Source organism: Danio rerio, chromosome 3 (assembly GCF_052040795.2).
Source record: "Danio rerio strain M-AB ecotype USA chromosome 3, GRCz13ab, whole genome shotgun sequence".
Lineage (NCBI taxonomy): Eukaryota > Metazoa > Chordata > Actinopteri > Cypriniformes > Danionidae > Danio > Danio rerio.
This window is the reverse complement of record NC_141023.1, coordinates 58,585,552-58,605,000: the sequence shown is the minus strand read 5'-3', so window position 1 is coordinate 58,605,000 and position 19,449 is coordinate 58,585,552. Positions and strand designations below refer to the sequence as shown.

Genomic DNA, 19,449 nt, shown 5'->3' with positions numbered 1-19,449 from the left:
TAAACAATCATAAAGTGCTCGTGCTGCAGGAATGAGGAGGTCTGCTGAAGGCGCGCAGCTGACGTGCAGTGAGAGGTTTGCGTCTTTAATAAACTACGGCAGTTTGCGATCACTGAACAGTAAGAATGATTAATAAATCCATATGAAACAACCCCTTAAAAGTCACGTCTCGCTTTCAGTTTCGGGCTTTGGCGCGTTTTGCCTCTCTCTCTCTCTCTCTCTCTCTCTCTCTCTCTCACTCACTCACTCACGCGGGCATGCACCGTGGTCTCATGAGGAAACGCTGCTTTTTGATATAGTGTTTTTCTTGCTCCCGAATACAAATAATTTTTCAAGTATTTGTTCGAATCAAGGATTCGTAAAAACACGCTATTCGTGCCTTTCCGAATACCGTATTCGGGTTCGGCTCCACCCTTAATAAATATATATATATATATATATATATATATATATATATATATATATATATATATATATATATATATATATATATATATATATATATATATACATGCACATGCATAAATATCTGTAGACCTCCAAGACAGGATTGTCTCGAGGCACAAGGCTGGGAAGGTTACAGAAAAATGTCTGCTGCTGAAAGTTCCAATGAACACTGGAACCACCGGCCATCTAAGCTGAGTTGTTGGGGGAGAAGGGCCTTAGTCAGGGAGGTGATCAATAACCCGACAGTCACTCTGTCTGAACTCCAATGTTCTTCTGTGGAGAGAGGAGAACCTTACAGAAGGAAAACCATCTGTGCAGCAATCCAGCAATCAGGCCTGTATGGTAGAGTGGCCGGACGGTAGCCACTCCCCGCCTGAAATTTGTCAAAAGGCATCTGAAGGACTCTCAGACCATAAGAAACTAAATTCTCTGGTCTGATGAGATTAAAATTTAACTCTCTGGAGTGAATGCCAGGCATTACGTTTGGAAAAAACCAGGCACCACTCAACACCAGGCTAATACAATCCCTACTGTGAAGCATGTTCTATTAAACATCTCTGGATGCTCTCCATTTTGCAATAAGGCTGTAACGTAAAAAAAATGTGAAAAAACTGAAGCTCTATAAAAACTTTTCGCATGCACTGTAATGGACACATAAAATAACATATTTTATATTTTTAGTCTCAACATCAGGTATTTTTAAAAAACAATTCTGGAACTACAAATGTTCTACCGGTGCCCTTTGTTTTTCACTTAGTAACTGCATTCATTGATTTTTAATGAAACACACCTTCTGATTACACATCCATCCTCAACACTTAAGCTGCCTGCAGTCTGTTCTGACCTGTTGCGGTTGTATTTCCAGATTCGAGATTGAAATCGAGCCAATATTTGGATCACTGGCTCTGTATGATGTTAGAGAAAAGAAAAAGGTATGACTGTTTTCTTAACCTTTTGGTATAATTCCTGAAAAGCTTGTGGGTTCAAACTCTATACTGTAAAAAATCGTATGTGCTATTTCCTTTAAAAAAAATAATGGTAACAATATTGTACAAATTTTTTAAAGGAGTTTTCAAGACTTGATTTTTTAATAAGAAAAACTAGTTGGAAAATAAAATAAAAATTTAAAAGAAAATAACTCAATTTTTTGGAGTGATGGATTTTAAAGTTTTTAGTGGAATGTGCGTTTAAAATTCAAGCAAATAAATCACAATTTACTCATATTTAATAATTAAAATTACTCATTCATATCATTTAAAATATAGAATGTTTTAATCAAACAAATATACAATGCATTTTTGGCCAAACATCTTTTTATTGCATGTTCAACTGATAAAAATATACATACAATTTGTTGTAAAAGATCAAAAGTAAATGTAAATAGGCACACTTCCACTTTAGCTCTCAAAATGTTGTTTATATAACAACGTTTCAACCTACATGGTCTTCATCAGGTTAAAAAAGACAATTGGATAACTCAAGAAATAGTTAAACACATCACAGCTGTATGCATCACACCTACAAGCAATAATCACTGCAATCAACCAACAAGCCAGTAAACAAACACACACACTAACATGCAACAGAATACATATGGCAATATGAGATGCATACATACAATTACAAAAATAGCTATTTCAAATAAAAATCCTAATTTAAACTTCCTCGGAGACAAAGTATTCAGTGTATAAATATAACGCATCACACCTGCAACAAATAAACACCAATCAAATAAACATCAATCAACCAACAGGACAATTATGCTGTACTCACACTAGAGTTTGTGCATGCAAAATTCTGTAGTACGACGCTGCGAAAAGGGGCAGTAGTAAACAAGATTGTTAGACATTAAAAAAGCGAACGTTAATGTTTTAAATTTCTGTAGAGGGGTCATGTTTTGGTTTCGGTTGGTCTCACGCAATCATGTAATGTGATTTCGCAAGTCAGAGTTCACCAAGCTTAAACTTTTCAATGTAGCGAACTGCGAAGTCTATGGGGCGTAAAGTGCAGTGTGACTGCTAGACGCGGATATAACTGAGGGCGCGAGAGGTGAGGGTAGTGTCGGGGACGCTGCCCTCTCTATTATGCCGCCCTAGGTGGCTGCCTAGGTCGCCTCTATGGACGCGCTGGCCCTGGATACATGCATACAATTCTGAAAAAAGATTTCAAATCAAAATCCAATTTTAAAGCTCTCTTAGAAAAAGTATTCAATGTGTAAATGTAAAATGCTTTCCTCTGCAATAAAAGTATTTCAATATCCCCACCCTTTCTCGGAACCTTCACTTGTTTAATGACAATATATCGTAATGTCGAAAGGTTATGTTTCAATGCATTCAAATCTTTGTTGTAATAGCACATATGCATGGCAGCAAGGTGGCGCAGTGGGTAGCACAATTGCTTCACAGCAAGAAGGTTGCTGGTTCAAGCCCCGACTGGCTCAGTTGGCGTTTCTGTGTGGAGTTTGCATATACTTCTCGTGTTTGCATGGGTTTCCTTCGGGTGCTCCGGTTTCCCCCACAAGTCCAAAGACATGTGGTATAGGTGAACTTGGTAAGCTAAATTGTCTGTAGTGTATGTGTGTGAATGAGTGTGCATGGATGTTTCCCAGTGATGGGTTGCAGCTGGAAGGGCATCTGCTGCATAAAACATATGCTGGATAAACTGGCAGTTCATTCTGCTGTGGCAACCCCAGATTGATAAAGGGACTAAGATGAAAAGAAAATGAATAAATGAATATATATGCATCTCCTTTTGCCAAAAGTGCTAAATGTTAAGTTCTGTCATTTTTTACTCTGTTCGTATACAAATTTTCTTTTGTAGGAAGTAGAAATGGTCATGTTTTAGGCAAAATCTGACAGAATCTGTGTATTGCCTAACATATAAAACCAGTACATTATATAAAAGCTGTATCTCAATATATTTGGAACACAATCAATCAATCAATCAATGCAGTGAAATTTCACTAGAAGTGGATTTGTGCCTAAAAATTGCACTGGTTTGCTTAAAGAAATAAGTCAAATTTATCTGTTGGTTTTATAATTTTCTCAATATTTAATAATAAATCCAGACTATAATTATTTTAAGAAATATGCACATTATTTTTAATGATCACTTCAATTCTTTTAATAAAAAATACCAGCCTCAAGGTTCATTTTTTACAATGTATGATAAATTGCAGGTTCACGAATACAGGCATCATTGATCTGAAAAATAAATTTCTATCTTCCTTTACTCATCGTCCACTTGTTCCAAACCTGTTTGAGTTTTTTTCTTCTGCACAAAAGAAGATATTTTGAAGTATGCTGAAAACCTGTAACCACTGACTTCCATAGTATAGTATTTGTTTTCCTACTATGAAAGTCAATGGTTACAGTTTTCTAGCATTCTTCAAAATATCTTCTTTTGGGTTTAACAGATGAAAAAACTGGTTTGGAAGTCATGGGTGTGTAAATGATGACAGAATTGTTATTTTTGGGTGAATTATCCCTTTAAACGTTGAGCTCATTCGTATCCAGTATCACTTTCATCAATGCTCTGTTCTTCTCTCAGATCTCTGAGGATTTCCACTTTGACCTGAACTCAGATCAGATGAAGGGCTTGCTCCGACCACACAACCCCCATGTAGCCATCTCCACCCTGGCCCGATCCGCCATCTTCTCCATTACATACCCGTCTCCTGAAATCTTCCTGGTCATCAAGGTACGGCCAGCAGGAGGCGCAACACCAAGTGTGCAGAAGGCCAGAGTGCAACAAGAGTGACTCCCGGTCATACGGGTGATTTACACTTCCGTGTAAAATGGGTCATTTATTCATTACCGATATGTTGTATAAGAAGCTGAATCAACCTATTACTATATACTCTACCATTCAAAGATAAGGTTTTACAAAAGAATTCATGTAGCAGGATCAAAACTGACCCTGATATTTTGCTTTTTGAAAAGAATATATATATATATATATATATACATATATATATATATATATATATATATATATATATATATATATATATATATATATACATATATATATATATATATATATATATATATATATATATATATATATATATATATATATATATATATATATATATATATAAATAAATGTTGTTCTTATAACTTGTTCTTTATAACTAAAATTTCTATATTTATCATTGAATTGTAGAGTATACAAATGTGTTATCCAAGAGACTGTCAGAACTTTAGAGTAGCTGGGTTATGCAAAAAGACCTAAATAATACAAACTGAAGAAAGTCTGAAAAGAAAAAAAAATGTTTGTTTGTTTTTTTCGGGGAAAATATGAGCCCGGACCACCGGGTTTACACCCCTACTCTTTTACGAGAAGTGCCATGGGGTTTTTATTACCGTAGAGAGTCAGGACCTCAGTTTAACATCTCACACAAAAGGCCACGCTCACTGACAGTATAGTGTCCCCTTTCCTATACTGGGGCATTAGGACTCACACAGACCACAGGTTGAGCGCCCCCTGTTGGCCTCACTAACACCACTTCCAACAGCAACCAAATTTTGCCCTGTGGTCTCCCATCCAGGTTCTGACCAGGCTCAGCCCTGTTAAGCTCAGTGAGTTACTGGTCTTGGGCTGCAGGGTGATATGGCTGTAGCTGTATGAGTAGACATTACATTACAAAAGCTTTATTTGCTTGGTAATTTATATGTAAATAAGATATAGTTTTTCTAATATTAACTAACACTTCAGAATTATTTTAATATATAATATAAATATGATTCAAAATCTTAATAAAACCCAACCATCTTCTTGACTCTGAAAACACAAACTAACTGTATTTAAAGGCTTCTATGGGCTTTCCAAAATTTGTAATAAGCTGAAACTAATTTGTCTGGAAGGAGTTTAAGTAAATAAATAAATATTTTTTATATATATTTTTACTCTCGCTGTTGATCAGCTTATTTACTTAATATAAAAAATATTAGAGAAATATTAAAAATATTAAAAACAAATGTTTTAATAAGTTACACCTATCTGAAATTGGTATTCACAAAGTTAATATGCAGAAAATCTGGTCACATTATTTTGATGATCTGTTTGTTGAATTTAAGTTACATTGCATCTACATGCCAACTAAATCATTAGATTATAAGTAGACTGCTAGGTTAGGGTTAGTGTAAGTTGACATGTACTTGCACAGTTTCTTATAGCCAGTTAAATGTCTGTTACAGTAGCAGTATCAACAGATATTAAGCAGACAGTCTACTAATACTCAAATGAAACATCAAAATAAAGCGTTACTGAATATCTGTTTTTAACACTGATACATATTTGTTCAGCCCCAAATGAGCATATTAGGATGACTTGTAAATAATCATATTACAATCATTGGGTCAGTCTTATTTTTGAGTTGTGCTGTATATGTGTTTCAGCTGGAGAAAGTCCTTCAGCAGGGAGATATTGGTGAATGCTGTGAGCCGTACATGGTCATGAAGGAGTCCGACTCCATTAAGGTACTCGTGTCCATTCGCATGGCAGTTTTTCATGACTATCTAATCAGATACACTTGGCATAATTATGCTATCCTCTTTCTCAACTTGATCTGGACTTCTGCAATATTTGCCATTCTTCTCCAATATGAGCAAGGTCCAGTAGATGCTGGAGGCTGTGACTGTCACAGGTCTGCTGCCAAGTTGCTATTTTGGCTTGTTTGAAATGGCATGATAAATGCTGCTCACTCATTACCTTTACACGACATTGTGTAACCAGCCAGATTGGGTTTTCATGTATAAATATCCATTTGTCTGTGTGTTTGTAAATGCAGCATAAAGAGAAGCTGGAGAAGTTGAGGGCTCAGGCCGAGCAGATGTGCTCCAGGCTGGGTGGATTTCGCATGCCCTTTGCCTGGACTGCAATTCATTTACTGAACATTGTCAGCAGCGTTGGAGGCCTGGACCGCTCCGATTCAGACTCAGACACGGGTATTAAGCAAACTCAAAACACTTACTTGGTTTTTTGCATTCCTATTATAACCCGGTATCTTGAAAATGTCCATGAAGTAACACTCAGACACACACACAGGGGCTTGGCAATGTATACACATCTTATATCTGCATTTCTTGACCTTTTCACGGTATTTAATAAATGGGCTTCATCATTTTCAGTCACTTTGATGCAGAAATGCATTCTCAAGCTTCAATGTTCTTTATTTGCTGCATATTACATGTGAATGAAATTTCCTTAATTTTATGCCCTTGCAAACAGAAGAAACAATAAATTAAGCCTAAATACAGGCTTAATAAAATATAGTAATTTATTTAGAAATAGGATGTGAGCAACATCCAATATAGTAGGTAAATAAAACAAAAAATAATAATTTGAGTTTTGCATTCTGAAACATAGCTGATTATTATTTATTTTAGTACTGTCTAATGAATAATCGGGATTAATCGCATCTAAAAAAAATGTAATCGCTACATAATGTTTGTACTCACTGTGTATGCATATTGTGTGTATATATAGATAAAAATATACAAAATACAGAACATTACAGAACCAAAATATTTCCATACATATCTGTAATTTGTATTAGATATTAATATTTAACTTATAAATATAAATTTAAACACATTATACATACACACACACACACACACACACACACATTTATACATATTTATACATACATACAGTTTAAGTCTGAATTATTAACCCCCCTGTTTATTTTTTCTACAATGTGTGTTTAACAGAGGGAAGATTTTTTTTCTACAGATTTCTAAACATAATAGTTTAACTCATTTCTTATAACTGATTTATTTTATCTTTGTCATGAAGACAGTAAATAATATTTGACTAGATATTTTTAAAGACACTTCTATACAGCTTATATAAGTGACATTTAAAGGCTAAACTAGGTTAATTATGTTAACTAGGCAGGTTAGGGTTATTAGGCAATTTATAGTGTAATGATGGTTTGTTCTGTGGAATATCGAAAATATATTTAGCTTAAAGGGGCTTATAATTTTAATTTTAAAATGTTGTTAAAAAAATTAAAACTGCTTTTATTCCAAATGAAATAAAACAAATAAAACTTTCTCCAGAAGAAAAAATATTATCAGACATACTGTGAAATTTATTTGCTTTGTTAAACATCATTTGGGAAATATTTTTAAAAGAAATAAAGATTCAAAGGGGGGCAAATAATTCTGACTTTAACTGTATGTTTAACGATTGTTCTGTAGACAATCAAAAAATATATATTTTAAAGGGGCAAATAATATTGATGTTTTTTAAAATATTAAAAAACAGCTTTTATTCTAGCTGAAATAAGACTTACTCAAGAGGAAAAAATATTATCAGACGTTCTGTAAAAATGTCCTTGTTCTGTCAAACATCATTTGGGAAATATAAAAAAATGAAAAGGGGGTTTTATACTTCTGATTGCAACTGTATATAGCAGGAAAAATAAATATTGAACACGTCATGTTTTCCCCGGGAAAAATATTTCTTAAGGAGCTGTTGACATGGAATTGATATGTTTGATGTGGATATGATTGGTAAAAACCCAAACAATACAAATATAAAAAAAACATAAACAAAAAAATCTGAAAAAAATAGTTATGTGTAATAACAATGGTATGACACAAGGAGAAAGTACTGAACTAGTGAAATGTATTTAATACTTTATATAAAAAGCTTTTTTGGTGATGGCAGCTTAAAGACAGCTCTCATATGACGAATGAAGTCACATGAATTGCTCAGCTGTGAGTTTTTCCACAGACTTCAACAGAGTGCAAAAATGGTTTTGTGAGTCTCGTCTCTCAAATCTTTATTTTGTATTCGCTATTGGTTTGAAGTCAGGTGATTGGCTGGGCCATTCTACAGCTTGATTTTCTGTCTCTGAAAGCATTTGAGAGTTTCCTTGGCTGTGTTTTGGATTATTGTCTTACTGAAATGTCCACCCTGGTTTCATCTTCATCATACTGGTAAATGTAGATGTTGAACTGAAGCAGTGAATATTTATTTACAGTGACGAAGGGCAGAGGGTTGCTGAAGAACTACAGAGAGATTTCAGCTACTGTCTGGGCTTTCACGGCCTATCTACACCTCCTTCTCTTTATGTGTTCAATACTTTTTCCCTGAATCATTTCATTTCATTACACATAACTTAATTTGTAAACTCCTTAGTTTAGTTTTCTTTGCATAAATGTTTTTTTATTATTAGTACCAACATCTGGTGAAAATTTTAAGTCAACAGCACCTTCAGAAATATGTTTTCTGAGAAAAATGGTGACGTGTCTTGTTTTCCCTGCTTATATACACAGAATAAATAGTAAAGCACAGTATACATATACTTATTATGCATATATATATATATATATATATATATATATATATATATATATATATATATAATTTATTTTTTGTAAATACTGTCTTTATGTATGTGATTAGTCTTTTGACAGCACTAATTGATTGCTATTATATCTATTTTAATAGTAGTTCTGATAATAGCATGTTTACAAATTGGATGTTCGTAACAAAGTGGCCGTAGGTCCTTTCGATACAAAGCACCTTCCGACTGGAACAATCTCCCTTCCTTTTTTAGATCAATTAAATCACTTCGTCTTTTCAGGGCTAATTTATTTTCTCTTCTGGAAACAACTTGCGAATGTTATTAATATTGGCTCCAAATTAAATGTTTATTATTTATTTGTATATCAAATTGTTTGTACTTTTGATTATAGGTTTTTGCTTATTTTGGCTTCAGATTGTGGGAAGTGTTTCAGGTGGAGTGTGCTGCTTGTTTGATTGTTTGTTTGTCTTGTCAAATGTATTTACGTTGTGATGTGTTGTACTCTGTTTGATTTATGAACTTTTTAGGGACCCCCTCGAAAATGAGATGATTAATTTCATGGGGCTATCCCATTCAATAAATTAAATTCAATTCCTGCAACAATTTAATAAACATAGCTGATATAAATAACTTTCTTGTTAGTCAAAATATTGTTTGTTTTATTTCACCTACCAATATTTTTCACCAAAGCTTTTTTATCATCATAAGTGGTGTTTCATTGCTAAATGAATCTTTTCAACAAATTCAGAAAAATGATTCAGTACCCACTCCATAAATTCATAAAACGGTTCTCTAGCTGAAACATCATTCTGTCATTCCCTTCAGAGCGAAAGGGGACGTGGAATGAGAGGAAGAAGAAGGGATTTGAAAGGATGAGTGTAGGAGAGGACATGTGCAACTTCACGAACTTCCGTCCGGCCACTCTCACAGTCACCAACTTTTTTAAACAGGTCTGTTCTCAGATTGTGTGTGTGTGTGTGCGCGCATCTCTGGTGTTAGCGGGATGTGTTGTTTAATGCTGTGTGTTTGTGCGGTGCTGCAGGAAGGGGACAGACTGAGTGATGAAGACTTATATAAGTTTCTGGCAGACATGAGGAGGCCGTCATCAGTGCTGCGTCGACTCAGGCCTGTGACAGGTATCTGTCCACACTTATTCTTACATCATCTCTTTTATTATTTAGCCGCTTTCTCACTGTGTGTGTGTGTGTGCGTGCTTGCGTCTGTGTGTGCGCGTGCGTGTGGCGTGTGTGTGTGTGTGTGTGTGTGTGTGGCGTGTGTGTGTGTGTGTGTGTGTGTGTGTGTGTGTGTGTGTGTGTGTGTGTGTGTGTGTAGCTCAGCTAAAGATAGACATCTCTCCGGCTCCTGAGGCCCCACACTACTGTCTGTCTCCAGAGCTGCTTCATGTCAAGCCTTACCCCGATCCCCGTGTGCGTCCCACTAAAGAAGTGCTGGAGTTTCCCGCTCGCTACGTCTACACCCCTCACACTACATACAGGTCAGTCCATGCACATTCAAAACTGATCAAGCTACGTTGAGAAAAAGCAATATATAATGTATTGATGTATGTCATCTGATCCAGCAAAATGAGTTACAGTGACGCTAATTTAAAATGATGGTGCCTTCTTTGAAATGATATCCTATTCAGATTCATGCCTTGCGTGAAATTGAAAAAATGGCCATTTGAATTACGGTTATCTGCCCTGTTTTTCCAAGTAAAAACCTGATAATGTCACTAGAAAAGTTTTTTGGTTGTTTTTTGGTGCAAATCTATTGCTTTTAAAGGGATAAACTTTTTTTTTGCAGCCTAACTTGTACATATATACAAATGCTATTCAGCCAGACTGAAGGTCAAATTAATTAGTTTTTATTTAAAGAAATATTTAAAAAGACACCATTATAAACATACTAAATTCAGAAAGGTTAAACAGAGGTGCTACTTTTTAAATAATTTATAACGGCGATGCCAACTGTTATAAATATTGGGTTAAAATGAATCTTGTATTCGGTGAGAGAGACCATAGACAGACCTCATAAAAACATCGTCATTTAATGACAGAAAACAGGGTTGAATGTTTTTTTTTTTTTTTTTCACATTATTGGTCTGTATCCTAAAATAGAATGTGCGACTTTTACCAGATCGGGTGGCATATACTAAATATAATATTATGAAGGGTTATACAATGTCTCTTTTTATAATTTATAATAGATGTTTCTGGCGTCCTCAGAATGTGAAGATAAGTCTTAGATCAAAATACACCACAACATGCCACTTTTTGGGAAATGAGTAGAAAACAATTTTTATTTATACTAGGGCTGTCAAATGATTAAAAAATATACGTAATTAATCCCACTTTTTTGTAATTAATCATGATTAATCACAAAACACCATATTTATTATAGAAATAAAAACACAGACATGTAAGTGCCATTTGAATTTCAAAACAATCAATGCCAATTACAAACAAAAATAATTTCCATGTTGGATTCTAGGTGGATCACACACACACACACACACACACACACACACACACACACACACACACACACACACACACACAGACAACGAGCAGAGTGCAGCGCACACAGTAAACAAAGGATCCCTTCAGATTCATCCACGCGCACAATCGCGTTTATCAAATTTGCTTAAACTAAGCATTCGTAAGGATGGCTGTATTTCACAAGCAAGGATTCTGACACAGCAACGCGAAGCAGACACTTTACAAAAGTTGTGTGTAGGGGGAAAAATGTCAAACTTATGAAATGTGAGGGCTAATGAAACAGCTTAGACGCAGAGAATATGGCTGTCTTTGACAGCTTGCGACTTCCATCTACCATTTTCACTGAGTACTTTTACATGGACATCACTACTCCGCTTTAATGATTAAGATTATACTGATTAAGAGTCTACCATGTAAGCAGCGATTTTTGATTACCTTAAAGGATCACGCGAGTCCTGAAATGCGGAGGTTTTTCTTTCCGTTCGCCATGCGGTATCAAATTCCATTTAAACATCCTGAATGAAATTATGCTGAATGAGAGTGAACTGCTGAACTGCAGTTAAAGTCTTAAGATTAAAAATGAAACACCCGTGAAACATCGTCCCCATGAAACTCTTGAGAAAACGCAAATCAGCCTGGTGATGCCATATTAATTGTTTTATACTGCAACGTTCCTTCTAAAAGCGCGTCTTTGATCTTATTAAAATTTCTTTGCATGTTAAACACACGCAGGGCCAGAGCAAGCTGAACTGGTGCTCTAGACAAACAGCAATCACGCTCCCCTTAACCCGAAGGGTTCGCGTATAAAAGTAAGGACCGTGAGGGAGGGGGTTGGTGTTGCGGATGAAAAGTGAGGGCTGGGGGGTTCGCTCACTATTCTGCTGCCCAAGGCGGCCGCCTAGGTCGCCTCTATGCACGTGCCGTCCCTGAACACACGTCGGCCACAACAGGAAATAAAAAAAACTGCAACTGCGTTATTTGCGTTATTTTTTTAACGCATTAAATATTTCAAATTAATCACATGCGTTAACGCGCTAATTTTGACAGCCCTATTTTATACCTTTAAATGCAACAGCAAATGAGAAAACTTGTTAAAAGAGATGCATGTAAATCTGAAATGTAACTATTTAGCTTTCGTTTCAGTATCATTTCAGAATGTTGGAGTAACAATCTGTAAATTTAGTATCACAGGAATTAATGACATTTTAAATATATATTCCACAAGAACATGGTTTAGATCTATATTTAGATATTGCAGCCTTGGTGAGCAGAAGGGACTTCAGAAACTGGTAAACGATCAAATAGACTCACAGTACTTTGTATTTCAAATCAGTATGCAGAGTCTTTGTTTGGAAAATAGCAACTTTTATATTGCATACAATATAAAGGGTGAGAATGATGGATGGACAGGTGGATTGATTGATTGATTAATTGATTGATTGATTGATTGATTGACCCAATTTTTAAAATGAATATTTTTATTCATTTATCAGTGAATATAGGCATATTTTGGTTCATATACTGCAAAAATAACATAAAAGTCTGAACAAGCAGCGGTTTTGCTACTTAAACTTATTTTAATATGTTAATCAGGTTTGAACCATTTTTAAGTGATACAGTTTAACTTCATATTTTTAGTCAGCTTGATTGATATAAGTTCAAATGACTTGAAAACTTCATTTGATTCAACTAAAAAAAATGAAGGAAGCAAGAATTTAAATGTTTGGTCACCAAACATCTTTAGAAATTACATTATTTAATACATCTAAATTCAGGTGAAATATTGCACAAAAAATGACATACTGCAAAATGTTTAATACTAATATATATATATATATATATATATATATATATATATATATATATATTTTCCTTTTTTTTTTTTAATAATATTTTTCCCTAACATATAAATTTGGGTGAACTGATTTGTTGACTGTTATCATTAGTTATTTTGTTAGATTAGCTCCAGGTTTGGCTGCAGTGCTGACTTATAGAAAATATTCATTTAAAAGATAGATTTGAAAGGGGTGTAAGCATATATGCTTAGCCCTATATCTTTGGTTGATTATCAGCCTTATTTTATTGAATGTTATTGCATTGTAATCAAATTTGCCCACCCATACAGCCTTGGTTACATCAGTACATTTTAAAACATATATATTTGACTTTTTGTGTGTGAGTAAAAATAAATATATATGTATTGTACTTAGAAAAACACAGATTTTTATTCTGTTAATAAATAAAGTTTACACTATAACAGTATTGATTTCTTAACACAACAGTTACATTTTTTCAGTTATAAGTTATTATATTTCAGTATTTCAGTATAAGTTACTAACAACAAACCCAAACAAATATAATGATCATTATGTATAAAATGGTACAATGTAGCTTTATATTTGACAAATGGTGTCTGTGATTGGGAATTTTATGTTTTAGAGATTCTCTTCTGCTGATGTTTCTGAAAGAGACCCAACTTGTGTGAAAAACAATCATCATTGTCATCGGTGTTATATTTCTGAGATCCATCTGCAGTGCCGGGAATGGAGTGTTGATCAGGATTGTGCTTCTTCCTCATAGCTGATTTTAGTGGTCACACCATATTCTGAAATGACAAACAAGACACTGACGTGAAACAATGTTTTTCCAGGTGATCACATGTTTACTCGCAACTACACTCCTAACTCTGCACTCATAAGACTCACCAGTTTCTGTAAATCAGACATCTGCTGGTTTTGATTCTGCAATTTGAGTTTCTGTTCTTGTGTCCACTTCATCAAGTCCTCCCTGATAAAGATATTTTTAAGTGGTTTGCCCTGTTGGGAGATGATTTGTTTAATTCCTGGTAATACTGTAGAGTGTGTGAGTAGTCAGTAGTATGCAGTCTGCAGTACCTTGAAGGTGTCTGAGACGGAGCTGTTCAGGTTTTCCTCCATGCTGTGGAGTTTTTTCTTCAGCTGTGCCTCTTCCAGCTCTACCCTGGTGACTTTACCTCTGTTCTCTTGGACCTGAATCTGCAGCGCTTTCGTCTGAGCCTGCAAACAGACCAGCTGTTCACTACACCAGCCAAACTCTATTTGAATCCTTGTATAACTCCATTTGAATATGTATATATATATGTATGTATATGTATGTATATATGTATATATATATACATACACACACACACACACACACATTACCAGTGAAAAGTTTGGGGTTAGTATGGTTTTTAAATGTTTTAAAGCTAACTTATCCTGCTCACCAATGCTGCAGTCATTTAAAAAAATACTGTAAAAATTGTGAAACGTTATTGCACTAAAAATAATAAAAATTAGTTAAAAATCAGTTTATAATTTAATTTAATAATTAATTCCAGTGATTTTAAAGATTAAATTTCAGCTTCATTACTCCAGTCTTCTGAGTCATGTGATCCTCCAGAAATCACTCTAATATGAATTAATAATATTATTATTAATAGTAATAAAAGCAATAATGACTGGAGCAATAATTTCATTTGAAACTACATAGAATAAGAAAGCAGTTAATTAAAATTTTAATAAATATTTAACAATTTACCTTTTTCCTTTTTTCTTTTTTACATTTAACAAATGCTGTCTTGATGAACGGAATAATTTTACTTAAAAAAAAACATGAAAACAAAAAAAGACACCCCAAACCGATAGTGTATGTTTATAAATATATGTACATACATACATACACACACACACACACACACACATATATATATATATATATATATATATATATATATATATATATATATATATATATATATATATATATATATATATATATATATATGTATATATATATATATGTATATATATATATATATATATATATATATATATATATATATATATATATATATATGTATATATATATATATATATATATATATATATATATATATATATATATGTATATAGTTGATGGATGGATTACCCATTGATTTACCATTGATTATTTTTCATTTTTTATCGTCTATCGAATGTAATGTAATGTGTATATACACCTAGATATTAGATCATATGTCTCAAACTGGACTCTTGGAGGGCTGCAGCTCTTCACAGTTTTGCTCTAACCCTAATCAAACACAGCTGATATAATTAATCAAGGTGTTCGAGACTACTAGAGACTTTTAAGCAGGTGTGAGTTGGAGGTGGTTGAAGCTAAACTATGCAGAGCTGCTGCCCTCTAGGAATTGAGTTTGAGACCATTTAATTAAGAGTCATCTCTTTTCCTTGCCTTGAGAAGTAGAAAGTGCTTAACCCACTCTTTACAGATTTTATGATTCTTAGACAAACATTTTTGCACATTTTAAGTGACATTTTTAAAAACTTCTAATAATCAGGTGGTCATTTAAATGGTGGATTTGATTATTTCAGTACTGTATGTCCTGATTTAGCTTACCTTGATGAGCTGAAGCTTCTCTTTGATCTGTTGTTTGGTTTGTGCCGCGGCCTCTGTGTCGTAGCCTAGTTTCTTCACCTCGCTCTCAGTTCGGCTCACGGCTGTCATGACGCGGGCCAGTCTGGCCTCTGTGCTCTGGTACATGTGGTGCAGGGATTCACTAAACTGCAGCACGCCATACATCAGGATGTTCACTTCATCCTTGGACACCAGGTTTTCTCCAGCTTGACCAGTCTTCAGCGGGGACGTAAAGGCACTGTTTGAACACAGAGTTACGAACAGCAGAGATAAAACTGCCCGCATCTTGTCCTCTTTCTCAGAAACTCTGACCGTGAGTGATGATTCGGTGTGCGCACTCTGCAAAAGGGTTCTTCTTTTTATAACCAGGGACAGGGCATGTTGGACATTGGGAAATCAGCTGAGGTACAACCTATCAGAGCTGGGCTTATAGCTCTATGAGAGAGAGAGAGAGAGAGACCTTGACTCTTATGTTGGCCAGACAGATGTTTAGTGGTATTGAACCAGGGACGTGCTGAGCAGTCAGTCTGCCAGTTCACCATTCTCCTTTAACCTCAGAGCTGCTCCAGCATCCAGTGAACCTTCTGACACGCTGGAAACTGTGCCATTTTTGAGCCACATAAATAAGATATGCAAACAGATGCTGTGTTATGTTATGCAAATATGATTCTTACTTTCACTGGTGCAGTAAGAGATATGGGGCTTGTATGTTCATGCTGGGGCCACATGTTTAGTGTTTGATTTGGGATAAGGTGAAGTACCTTTCATGTCTGTTTTTGTGAATGTTCTTCAAACATACATAGTAGATGTGTGTCATGGTGCTACTCCTTTAGAAAAATGTGGTTCAAATGCTGTGTGTCAGTCTGAATTACATAATAGTAGCTCTGAACAGAAACCGTTTCTATTACCTGTGTGTAAATATGATTATTTAGATTCATTCATTCATTTTCTTGTCGGCTTAGTCCCCTTATTAATCTGGGGTCAACACAGCGGAATGAACCGCCAACTTATCCAGCAAGTTTTTACGCAGCGGATGCACTTCCAGCCGCAACCAATTTATGGTAAACATCCACACACACATTCACACACTCATACACTGTGGACAATTTAGCCTACCTAATTCACCTGTACCGCATGTTTTTGGACTGTGGGGGAAATCGGAGCACCCGGAGGAAACCCACACGAACACAGAAACGCCAACTGAGCCGAGGATCGAACCAGCAACCTAGCGACAGCACTACCTACTGCGCCTCTGCTTCGCCCATTATTTAGATTAGGAATTGAAATTTTAGCATTTTTATTAGCGATTGTGAACTTGACAGTTTAAGATTTAAAACATAATATTTAATTTCTTTTTGATTATTGTAAACTTAACAATTTTATTAGAAATTTAAACTTGAGCTTTTGCTTTACTTATATATTTCTCTCTTCCTAAAATTTTCTACAAGCCATCTGTTACTACTGTTTAGTGTTTACTGCTTGGTCTCAGGATATCAGTGTAGATATACAGTCTTTATAGTCTGACCAAATTTTGGACACAATTACATTCTCCTCAAAAAATCTAAATGTGTCATCCAAATGTGTAAACACCATGTTCAATATAAAATTATACCAGAAATCGTGTATAACATCGTTAGCATGGCGACACTGGACATGGTTCGTTTTACTAGAGAATTGTTGTATGAAGCATAGTAACACTGAAATCTGTTTAAGTGTAACGAGACTGCTAAAGCAATTGCTGATGAGGGACAACAGAGAAGCGATAGTAAAGCAGCAGAGCTCTGTTCCACTCGTAATTACATTTAGAAGAATCAGCGCTGTATTTATTCACAATTATTTATTGTGCTTCGGCTTAGTGCCTGATTTATCAGGGGTCACCACAATTAAATGAACCACCAACTACTCTGGCATATGGCTTTCTATCCACAGCCCAGCATAGTCCGTTTTACTTGTTAAAGCCCCCCCCCCCTTTCGGTTTAAGTCTACTTCAGTTTTTTTTTTTTCAAAGAATGCTTCATGATGGGCGTGGAGCTCTGTGGAGTGAGCGTGGCCAGCAGAGCAGGTGAATAAAAGAGGAGTAAACAACTGTCATCTGGCTCACAAAATGATACAACTGTGAGGAGACCCCTGATGTTTTTAGCTTGCAAAGTTAAGATGCAAAGACATAATCAGTAGTTTAATGTCCTGCTACATTTGTTATTTGTAATTTCATATACACAAAGGCACAATTTGTTACATCATCATAAAGATAATTGTTTATATAAACACTAAAAATGAAAAGGACTTCTCTCCTCCCTCCTGAATCCCCAGCTTTGAATGCTGACACAGTGAAGCAGTGCAGCAGGTCTCTTTCCCAATGAATTCCAACCATTAGCCCTGCCCTGCCGATAATCTGGAGGATTTTAAACATAGGCAAACACAGCAGCATGGGTATAGGCGATTGTGTCTCAATGGTAACAAATCAACTAATAAAGGACAAAGTCTGCCATTTTCTTTTTCTTGTATAGGTCTCCCGAGAAAAATGTTTGCTGCAAACCAACAGACCCTTAAAGCATCATGGGAAAAAACATGCAACAAACCCTTCATGAATGGCTAAATTCTGCATGCTGTGCGTGGACATGGTATCACAGTTTGGCAGGTCTGCCTTGCCTTCGGAAAGCACGTGCAGTCATGAAAAATTAAGAAGCAGATGCTTCTCATTGTACAGGAAAACTCTTTGAATAATACACTATGAATAATAATGAGAAACTAACATGTCATCTCTGGACAGGCAGATCGGTGCTACATCACCAATTTTGATCCCACACCAAAAATTATTTTAAACCCTAAAGCTGACAAAAGCTCAAAATTATCCAGTTTTTCCCACAATTTAAGCTAACCGGTTCTAACATTGTCTTAATTAATGCTCAACACACAAAAATCTGTTAAAATCTAATAAAAAAAAAAAAATTTACTCTAGAGATTCTTGAACATTTAGTATTGCTTATTTCTCTGAATTTGAACATTCTTCAAAACATTTTGGGTAATGTACGTACGCAAGTTTTTTGTTTTTTATTTATGATGAAATCTTACATATTGTGACTTTGTGTTGCTAGTTTTAACCATTTACACCTAGAATTTACATTCAGCCAATTTTTAAGTTCAATTGTTTTTGTTTAGCACTCTTGAAAGTCACTCAGTATGACCTCAGTATTGTTAAAAAAATGTTGCTTCTAAAGATAGCGTTGCTATGTCTTTTTTTTTTGTTGCTGAAATGGGGACACTTTCATTACCCAGTGCAAATTTGGTTGCAAAACTGGCCAAACAGAAATGCCTTTCTCTCGAAGCCCCTTTAGTGTCTGCATACACTCTATTGCCCTCAAAAATGAAGTACATGCCTGAGTGCGCAACACTTTGTTGAGTGAAGAAAGTTGTATTTATCCAGAAAAGTGAAAGAAGTGAAGAAAAACTAAAATTACTATCAATTTCATTGTCTTTGCTAAAAAGAACTCAATGTAATATTTTGGAACCTGTAAATGTGCATAATATACAGGGCTCTCCTAAATCATTGCTGTTCTAATGGAGATGAGATCTTTGTTTCACCTTCATTTCATTCTCCCTCTCCTGCTTAGGAACTTGCTGTACGTTTACCCTCAGTCCGTGAACTTCAGCAGCCGGCAGGGTTCGGTGAGGAACATTGCTGTGAAGGTGCAGTTCATGGCAGGAGAGGATCCCAGTCAGGCCATGCCGGTGAGTCACAGATTA

At 35.2% G+C, this 19,449-nt stretch overlaps 2 protein-coding genes across 8 annotated transcripts in view; one reads left to right on the top strand and one right to left on the bottom strand.

Moving 5' to 3' along the window:
- dock6 (dedicator of cytokinesis 6) overlaps positions 1-19,449 on the top strand; it is a 111,829-nt gene that overhangs the window by 24,915 nt on the left and 67,465 nt on the right. For all 5 annotated transcript variants that reach the window (XR_015481346.1, XR_015481345.1, XM_087245244.1 and 2 more), the window contains exons 8-15: positions 1,313-1,379; positions 3,997-4,146; positions 5,850-5,930; positions 6,242-6,398; positions 9,599-9,723; positions 9,816-9,909; positions 10,106-10,268; positions 19,317-19,434. Coding sequence is in view for 3 of the 5 variants with exons in the window: in XM_087245244.1 (XP_087101370.1) it covers positions 1,313-1,379; positions 3,997-4,146; positions 5,850-5,930; positions 6,242-6,398; positions 9,599-9,723; positions 9,816-9,909; positions 10,106-10,268; positions 19,317-19,434 (955 nt within the window). In the remaining 2 variants the exon portion in view is untranslated. The remainder of the gene's footprint in view (positions 1-1,312; positions 1,380-3,996; positions 4,147-5,849; positions 5,931-6,241; positions 6,399-9,598; positions 9,724-9,815; positions 9,910-10,105; positions 10,269-19,316; positions 19,435-19,449) is intronic.
- angptl8 (angiopoietin like 8) lies at positions 13,472-19,127 on the bottom strand. Of its 3 annotated transcripts, XM_087242024.1 has the most exons (5): positions 17,831-19,127; positions 15,688-17,564; positions 14,166-14,306; positions 13,977-14,087; positions 13,472-13,876 (listed from the first exon to the last, which is right to left on the bottom strand). In XM_087242024.1, exons 2-5 carry the CDS (start codon positions 15,988-15,990, stop codon positions 13,865-13,867), a joined length of 567 nt encoding a protein of 188 aa, XP_087098150.1. In that variant the 5' UTR covers positions 15,991-17,564; positions 17,831-19,127; the 3' UTR covers positions 13,472-13,864. The 3 variants fall into 3 exon arrangements, with proteins under 3 accessions (XP_087098150.1, NP_001315082.1, NP_001315083.1); NM_001328153.1 differs by lacking the exon at positions 17,831-19,127 and having other exon boundaries at positions 13,474-13,876; positions 15,688-16,039; NM_001328154.1 differs by lacking the exon at positions 17,831-19,127 and having other exon boundaries at positions 13,474-13,876; positions 13,977-14,058; positions 15,688-16,039.